At 49.6% G+C, this 9,350-nt stretch overlaps 1 protein-coding gene across 1 annotated transcript; it reads right to left on the bottom strand.

Annotated features, from left to right (window-relative positions):
- Positions 1–7,075: 7,075 nt before the first annotated feature.
- Positions 7,076–9,334, bottom strand: GGI43DRAFT_177517 (histidine phosphatase superfamily). The gene is made up of 5 exons (XM_083199800.1): positions 9,238–9,334; positions 8,716–9,184; positions 7,673–7,936; positions 7,330–7,563; positions 7,076–7,267 (listed from the first exon to the last, which is right to left on the bottom strand). Exons 2-5 carry the CDS (start codon positions 8,892–8,894, stop codon positions 7,189–7,191), a joined length of 756 nt encoding a protein of 251 aa, XP_083057611.1. The 5' UTR covers positions 8,895–9,184; positions 9,238–9,334; the 3' UTR covers positions 7,076–7,188.
- Positions 9,335–9,350: the final 16 nt, after the last annotated feature.

Here is a 9,350-nt window from a genome sequence, read left to right as displayed (position 1 = left end):
TTTTCACTTTTTTAATTTTATTAATAATTTATTATATTTTTCTTTAATTTCCCTTACTTTTTTTTCCATTTCCATTATAAAATTTAATAAAATTTTTTTTAAAAAAAAAAAAAAAAAAAAAAAAAAAAAAAAAAAAAAAAAGCAAGTAGACAAAGATGAGATGACGAAGAAGGAAGAGAAATAGGGGGAGAAAGAAGCCATCATCAAAGAATCTCGCTGGGACAAGCGTTTAAGGCGAATCTGCTTGTAAACTTATTTGCGAAATGACAAGAGCCGGTAGGCCCTGTTAGCTTTAGTCCAGTCAGCTAAAGAGTGCGTGCGAAAGAGGATGTAATATAGTACGGAGCAGTGTACCCTATTTCGCATTGAAGCCCACAAACCACAGGTATATTGGCTTCAGTTTGAACGGATCATAATTGTGGCTATGAATCTGTTGGAAAGGCAATCTTGGTGACGTTCCTATATCGATGTGACTCTTTCCTTGGTGTCAATCATCTAAAGGCGAGGCTGTCTAGCCCTCCCAGATCGTGGGATTATGCGATGGTGTGTACGAGTGAGTACAAGTTTATGGCCGAGAAGGCTCACTGCCAATTCGTTAGTTTCAGCACATCACATCGTATAGGAGAAGTATCCCTGCCATATCAGCCAAGAAGGGGGTGAGAGGAGTACCTGGTGGCGCTCAATTAGTACCGGCTACCTGGTTTCGTTGTGTGGCACTCCTTACCGCAGCGCCAGATTACCTTCAGCCAGTACCGACGATGGGCTCGGCGCACCTTCTAGCGAGGCGCCACCAAGTGCTGAGCATGCGGGCCAAACTGCAGCATCGGCCAGCGAGAGAATGGCAATGTCAGCTACACATTGGAAAGTCGATGCTTCGTAGATGCGGTGCATGATGTTAATGAAATGTTAATGATGATGCTGATATTTTGGTCCTCTATGGTTTGGTGTTTTGGGCTCATAGCAATGGCGAGGTTGGCGCGGCAGAGCTGCCGGCTCATTGAAATTGCGCACCCGTTCCTTCTACAAGAGACATACATATCAGGTCGCGCTTATCACTGTGCGCTGCTACGCATCTACGTGCACCGCTTCAAATCTCCCATCTTCCATCTTTACCAGTGGATTGTTTCATGCTTGGATATCTCTTTCGTTCTCTCTTTGCCACGCCACCGCATTTTGCGCAGCCGGGGTCAGCCAACGTGGCTACTTTTCTCTCTCCTCTCCACCAAAGACGGAAAATGCCATTAAAAGGGCTGCCAGCTGCAAAGTCTGGACCTGTTCAGCGTCTTGATACTCCTTCTACCCCCGCTAGGAAGTCCGGCCAACGACCGATCTCACCTTTCACCCCCTCTCTCCTCTTTTACTCTTATATGTGGAGGGTAGAGGCAAGAGCCTGAACCGGCGTTGTTGTTTGAAATCCTGATCAGCGCTGGTCATCTTACCAAACCTGCCAATGGCTAACCTTGCATAAGGCTCTCTCCGCAAGGACGAAAGAAACAGCACCAGACGCGCAGATCTGATCATTAGAACATTTGGCGTCTCCAATTTCTCTGCCGGCCCGGCCGGAATCTATCCGACGAGCAGCAGCGCCTTTGCGTACGACTTGAAATTCGGCTTCGCTGGCTGCCAAGACGCATAGCCTCTGATAGCCTCTCATCGTTCGCCCTAGCCGGAAACTAGGGCTGTTTACGAGCATGCCAATTACTCAAACGCATGTACGAGTACAAGAGTAAACACTGCCACTAGCGCAAGAAGAGGGAGCGTCAAGTGCGCTGAGAAAAAAAAAAAGATTATGACTTGTCATTGTGTCTCATTCAAATATTGGATTTTGCATAAAGGCAAGCCTGGACAGGGCAAGACTCCGAACTAAGGGATCACGCTAACATTTTTTCTCAAGTGAGCTGAGGTCATGATCCAAGTGGGCTTGTCAACAATCAGATACTTCGCAGCTTATAGCCAGCTTATCGATGACCGCATCAGCACCCTGAACGGCCGTCAGTAGTGGCATCCAGGAGACGAGGCGACTCATTACTCGAGCCATTGTGACGGCACGAGGGTGTGCGAGGTTTGGGTTTTCGTCAGCGACCCGTGGCTAGCCGGAGGGTCCTAGTCAGGCGTCTCTTCCATCGTTCTATCCATCAATCACACACTATTTGAAGGCTGAATGAGCACGATGCCAGACATGGTGGGCGCGAACGACTCAGCGAAGAGGCCCCTGATTGGCTTGTGTCACAGCCATCCCAAGACATGGCCCGATCCGCCCAATGGCACACGTCGAGCAGTCATCACGTGAACAAAATCTCATGCATGCAACTCGGGTAGGCCGCAGCTCTCCCGACGGAAGCCCCAGTTTTCGGCTGCCAATTCACACCAGGCGGCTTGAGTGACCAAAGCCGAATCGGAGACGAGAGTCTCAAACAGCTCCGGGAGTGCACACCTCAGACACTGGACACGTTTTTTTCTTTCTTTTTTTGACAGCGGTGTCTTACCAGGTACCAGGAACATGCGACTACCTTCTGCACATCGTATCGTATCTAGCTGATGGCTGCAGACATCAGCCACCATTTGACCAATCCCCTGATGGGCACATTGTGATGAGGAAAAGGAGGGAGAAGGGGAAAATAGCGAAGACACAAGGAAATAAAAAGGGATAGTAGGCGAAAACGGTGACAGCTAGGTGCTAGATGCCGTCATTGTCTCTGGGAACCAAGCAGCTAGTCAAGGGACGAGCTTGTGCCACGTCGCAATTTCGTCCGCTGCAAGCAGCGCCTTCTTGGGGGCTGGCTGCATATCAGGTTATGCTGGAGACCGCTAGCAAACAAGCTGGCGTCGTGTGACTTCGTGGCACAGTGCGAATACAATCTGCATCTTTGGCCGCCCCTCCAGCGCTTCTCTCACTCCATGCCCCGTCAAAGCATGGTAGCTTGTCTTCACCCCTCCCCCTGGCAAACCCTAGCGGACAGCTCTAAGAAAAGGCCACAAATGGAGCCGCACATTATTCCACAGCATGAGAGCGGGCGCAACACGCACAAGGGGAGGATATGCCAATGCCGATAGACAGCTTCGATTCTTGCAGCGGCCCAGGGGGAGCCAGAAGGAAGAACCCATGCTAGTAAACCCCAGCCGTTTGCCCAATACTGGATCCTTCAGCATGGGAGCCGTACCGCGTTTCTGGTTCTGCAGCACGGAATCGGAACGCCTGTACGCAGTACACCGCGCTTGTGCGAAATACGGTAATTCGTACGAACTCTCAGATGCTGATGCTCCCAAGATGCTAATGTTCTATTTCGTTCATATGCTTGTACGTCGCTCCGGCGCTCCTATGTCGTTTTGCAGCAGTGTTTCATTTTCCGTCGCAAGTTTTTCCAATCAGAGAACTCGGTGTCGTGTCTGCAAGTTTTCGGGGTAGCCGCTGTTTTGCTATGGAGTACATGCATACGCAGCCTGCTCTGCGCGAGCGGACAATTCGTCAGCGCCCCAACGGCTGCTGGGAGACCTGTCATTTGAGATAGATGGCAGCACTATAGGTATAGGTGCCCATCTTCCTGCACGTTGGCTGTAGGGAAGGGAGAGGATATGACAGCTCCTCCCTGTCTTGGATTCCTGTGCAGCAGTAGCCAAACAAGAAAAAGACCATCCTGGTGTATGTGCTTGGACAGCAAGACGGCGATGCTGCCACGCCACGGGACCTCGACTGCATGCACGTCCAGCGTCTGGCTCCACGAGGTCGCACATGACCGCTGCGTCGAGACAGCGACTGCGGATACCGCTTTATCGACAGTGAGACGGCAAATATACTACACGCTGGCATAGTGCTGCTGGCAGCAATGGATGTTGTGCGCAGCTGGGACCTTGTCCTCTTTCTTCACCTCTCTGCTTTACTCCCTGCTCACATTATCCCGCCTGCGGGCACTTGCGGTTGCCGGCGTGCCACCGCCCACCAATGCAAGCTGTGAGTGGAGAAGAGCCGTTCACTTGTCACTTTTTTTTTTCTCTCATGGACCAGTCCCACAATCTGCCGCCAACCCTGTTCGCGCCTGTTGCGGTTTGTTTTGCGCCACTCCGTGCCCTCCAGCGAATCAGGGGCCGTCTGCACCCAGGTGCATAAACGAGGGACCTGGCAAGTCTCAGTCTTGTGGAACGTGAGCGGCACGGCGATAGCATTTGGCGCCCCTGGTCGCGCTACCGGCGTCAGAATGGGGAGACGCTGCACGGAGCGCATGGAGGCTTGTGGAGATGAAGCATCCGATAGTGACGGGGGACGGAGTACTCCGGATGCACAAGAGCTCGCTCACTACGCGAGACCTAAAATCCTTCTCCACAGCATCCCGACTGCAGAGAACCAGCGGTGAACAGATGATCGAACGATCTATTCTTAGAGAGCACAGACGGCGATGCAACAACAAGCTGCAGGGGGGGAACTGGTGTACGAATGAGTTCATTCTGAGGCCCAATGGCAAAGCAAGCAAAAGAAAAAGAAAGAAACAGAAGAAGGGGAAAAAATAAAGTAAAAATGAAAATAAATTTGCAGATGCGAGCTCTCTGTGGATTGGGCAAGGGGCCACTGCCATTGTGTCTCATCAGCTTCTTATTCCCTGATTTTAGGCACTAGCTCAATCATTTACGCTTGCCAGGTGGCTGGAGCTGCTGGTAGGTTTTGATTCCCTGCTACTACTAGGACACAAGGAAAGGCCAACAGCTCCCTCCCCCCTGCAGCTGGCTCCTCTTACTCCGTTCCAGTCAGTAGTAGTGTAGTCTCCTTCTGCTCGTACTTATACAGCCAGCCCGTTATCGAGCGTTCGGAAAACAAGGCCCTTCCTTGGCACGCCCTACTGGCTTTTCTCTGCTACATATTGCGATTGGCATCAGCGGATTGGACAAGATTCATAATGCAACGATATGGCTATGCTTTTCAAAAAGGTTTCCTGCGTCGTCCAAGGGCAGATTGAACCAATGGATCTCCCCAAGTAAGCCGCGGCGCTCGACTTACCAGCCAAAACCCACCTATCGGCTTGTGTCGCCACTAAAGCCATCAGAAAACTGTCGCCCACGGAACGGTGCGCTCTTGCAGGTGCATAGTCGCCCGTGATCCGCTGACACCTCGGGGGGTCCCCTGGACTAGGCCGCGGCGTACAGTATGGCTCGAGAGTTCAGTGGATTTCTAAACAAAGCGGGCGATGCTCCATACCTCCGTACCAACCACGTATCCGTAACAAACTTGACATGCGTATAGAACTTGGCCACGTCTCTCCACAGACGCCAAATTTCTGCAGATTTACTGCGCCTCAATAGTAGCATCGTCCACAGCTACTATTACCCAGCCGGGACCGGGAGGGGGAGATGGGGGGAATGCGTCATACTATGGCCGAGGGGTTTAGCAAGTCGGGCGAGTTGCAGGAGAATATTTGCCAATGCCGGCTTTATCTCCGGCAGAAGGGAGGAATATAGCTGTACTGATATGGCAATAGGAACCACTACGAACAGGCTGTTTTGTCTAGTACTCGCACTACTAATTATATCTAGGCCAGGATTCAAAGGTAAGAGTCCGAGAGTCGTCGTGCCCAGAGTAAAGCTGTCATCACACCCTCCTTAGTCTTTTTTGCCAGTTAACCGCAGGTGGGTTAGCCATCAAGGAGAAGGAGCTACACACATTTGTACAGTAGATGCTACTACCAGCCGCAGCCCGTCGAATCAAATCCATATGCTTTCCTCAAGGATCCAGAGAGCGGCAAACAAGGTTATTTGCTATCTGTCCCAAGCAAGTGGGTAAACACAGTTAGTACTACTCTGCTAGTAGGAGATATGAACCAGTGATGAGCGGCAAAACAGGGTCGAATATTTTCCTGCCTCACCGCCACGACATCTGACCCAGCGATAGTTAACCTAAAATTCCAAGGCAAGGAGTACTTTCGTACATAGTACTTTTTCCTTTCAGGTGAAATATGACGGTAGAGATACTACTAAGCCCGCAACCCGGTGCGGTTCCACCCATGCTACGGTATCTGGGCAATTGGGCTGCATGATCCTTGAGGACCGCTGGGTGGGCTGCGGTGGAGGATATTGAACCCCAGCCTCTCGGATCTGCGGGCTTATGATCCGGCCCGCCTAGCCGGAACCATTAAGCGGAAGACCGATGTGAATGACCGGCAAATGCGGAGCGCCGTAGGTAGACTCTCCTCCGATTTTTAGAGGACAAGTTAAGGCCGATCCCCGGAAATGGCGTGAGGTTGGTTGGAGAGCAACCAGGGAGGTCTGGCTAGGTTGTGTCGAAGCGAGCTGAGAATCGTCGAGGGTCAGCTTGTGTGTATGTGAGACAAGGGGTCACTGACTCGAGTAGAGATGCAAGGGAACCTTGGAGGAGAAGATGACGCAAATACCTGGTCATGCCCCCCTGAACGAAGTTGACATACTCTGTAGTTTGTGGTTTTGGAAGAGAGACTGTTGAGCCGTGTAAATCTAACAGCTGGGATGATATTAAGCCATCCACGTCATGGGCGGCGGTGGCGTGGCATCTTTCTATAAGTTTGTTCTAGGGAAGAGATCTTAGATTAACGGATCTGGTCAAGCTTCAGTGTTGGCTCTATGATGGTGTTAGAATAGCTCAGCCGAAAAGTTGGTAGACGTTGATTCTCGAGGATGATAGGTTACTTGAGTCCGCAATGCCCTGCCTTCATTGGCTTTCGCGAATAACTTATGATATAGTTGGGGATTGAGATGTAATCTGCTGATTCCCCATGTAGCTGATGGGGAGATCAATAATCTTCTTTGTAGAATCTTATCTTCCACTATGACATTCAAATCAGGAAACAAAAATAATAAGAGTATTTGGATATATCATGTAAGCGAAGTACCGCGCGGGATGGAGATTTCGGCAAGAATAGATAGCTCAAACCAAGAGAATCTAAAAGACCAAAGAATAAAACCGCGACATTACACTTGGGAATACTCAACATAGCATGTCTCATTAGAGAGACGAGAGATTAGGATAGGACGAGGAGTGGCGTAAATCTATGCAATTGTATTTCAGAGTAACCTCTCTTTTCTTTGAAAGATGTTTCTTAGTGCTTTAGGGCTGAAGAAGATACACGCTGTATGTAGACCATAAATAATTCCATATGTCGCAAAGCCTCTAACCTTGGAGCAGATATTCTCGATTTAACTATAAAAAGATATGTCACTGCGGCTTCAAGGCTAGGCTTCCTTTTCTATGTCGACAACAAAGGCTCCGCCAAGGAGGATGGCTGGCTCGTCGATATTATGATGCTCGTAACTGGGATCCAAGGTTAGCAATTATCAGTGGGCTTGTGTAGGACTGTGCAATTTCGTTCTCACCTCATAGTGCCCACTCCTCCAGCCTCAAGTAAGAATGCTGGTCCGTCTTGCAGAGTCTTGCCAGCCCAGCGCATCGAAAAGGCTCGTAAAATGTGTCCGTGTGCGACGATGAGAACATCGCCAGATTTTTTATGCGGTTGCTGGCCCTCTGACGAATTGAGTACAGGCTCATGATATTTTTTACGAATGTCGGCGATGAGACGATCTAGACGATCAGTGACGTCTTGGGGGCTCCTATGACATGTCAGATCTAAGACTCAAAACAGTGAACTTAAAGAGAGGTATATGTCGTAAAATGTACTCGCAAGTCTGGTGAGGTTGGGGTCGTCAGGGTGTGACATACTCTCCTCCTGGACAGCCATCCCTCCAAATATCCCAAGTTCCTTCAATCCCTTGCTCGGCTCTCATTCTTCGAATCTCCGGGCTTGTGATGCCTTCGTAATCGCCGTAATCCCACTCCCGAATATCTTCAGTAATTTCGACTGAGGCGCCGCATTTGAGGCCACCACCAGCAGAACCGCCATGTGGTTGCCAGGGCAATGGTTCAGATACACCAATATTGAGCAACTCAAATGTGCGTTGAGCTCGTTTTCGAGGAGATACGTAACTAACTCGGGGTGATTACCCAAAATGCTTAGCTTTGGATTATTCTGTTTTCTCTTGATTCGAGTTGCAAAAGTAGCGGGCAGCCCTCGTGCGTGATACATATAAGAAACGAAAGAAACGGTAGAATTGAAAGGGTATTGTCACACCATACATAGTCTGAACCATAAGAGAGGGTTTATGCTGAGCCCATACCAAGAGATGAGTCTCATGATGTGGAGGATTGTAAACAATGGGGGCGTGCGGCGAAGAAAACTATCCCGCGCCAGCTGTGCTTTTCGACTAGAAGGTGTTGTGGGAAGAAAACGAGGCACTGGCTTATGCGCCGTGCCGAAAGAAAAACCAAAGAAGCAAAGAACAAAGAGAAGTTGATACAGCCAATCGGGAAGAACAAACAGACGGCTCATTGGACTGCAGGGAAGTTTTCCAGACTCGTACAGATGTGGGTATAAATGGCAAACAACCTGAAAGTGATAACTGAGGTATTACGAGTTTCAAATATCATGCATGGTTGGATCAAATAGGCAAAGGCAGCCAGAATGATTGAAGATGTTTGTTGATCCTCGTAACCCTTCTCAACAGAGAAGCGAGAACGGCAAGAAACACAAAGTAGCGCAGGTTGTAAACAGGATGTATGAATGGAACCAGGGGCTCAAAAACAAACGCCTGAATCGTGGCTTTGACAACTGCAATAAGGCGACAGGGTATGTACAATGTAAATTCGAGAAAATAAGACAAAACTTGAGGTTCTAAATAAAAGAAGAGAAAATATGCGGGACTTACATATGCGACAACTGTCGGGGGACAATCAAACGGTCATCGCCCACAAGAGCCCTGCCTGTGGCAATGATTCGCTTCTCGCCGTTGCTCGTCAAAGGGATGTCGCTGCTGCCTGTATGTCGGCCGTTGAGTGACCACTCAGTCTCTCCATGGCGGACGATGAAGACGCGGGGAGTTGCCATATTGGCGATGTATAGAGAGAGAGAACCACGAGTTGTTTGGCGTTGAATGCGATGTGCGGGGGAAGAGACAAAAATGAAACAATCAACTGTAAAAGAGATGATCTTTCAAAATTGATAAAGAGGCCACAACTATACGAGAGTTCTCAACTCAACCGAATATAATTGTCCGCTGCCCAGCAAATGAGCGTCAATGCAGCTGAGCGCCTCGACTGCGATTTAATAGCGGGCTGCCGGAGGGGTCGGTTTAGCGGGTTTTTGGTGGTGATGTCAGGAGGCCCGTAACGGCCTAGCTGTTGCTTTTTAGTTATAGAACCTGGGCGGGCGACTTGCTGTAAGCGGTTACTCAGCCTGGGAATCGCAAAGTGGTTTTCCCCATGGCGGGAGAAGAGGCGAATCAGAGAGCAACCACGTAATAGGTATGCGTAAAGAAGAAGAAGAGTAGAGAATGAATTCTGC

Source organism: Trichoderma evansii (assembly GCF_050947405.1).
Source record: "Trichoderma evansii strain SZMC 28006 chromosome Unknown GGI43scaffold_20, whole genome shotgun sequence".
NCBI lineage: Eukaryota > Fungi > Ascomycota > Sordariomycetes > Hypocreales > Hypocreaceae > Trichoderma > Trichoderma evansii.
This window is presented reverse-complemented; position numbering and strand designations above follow the sequence as displayed.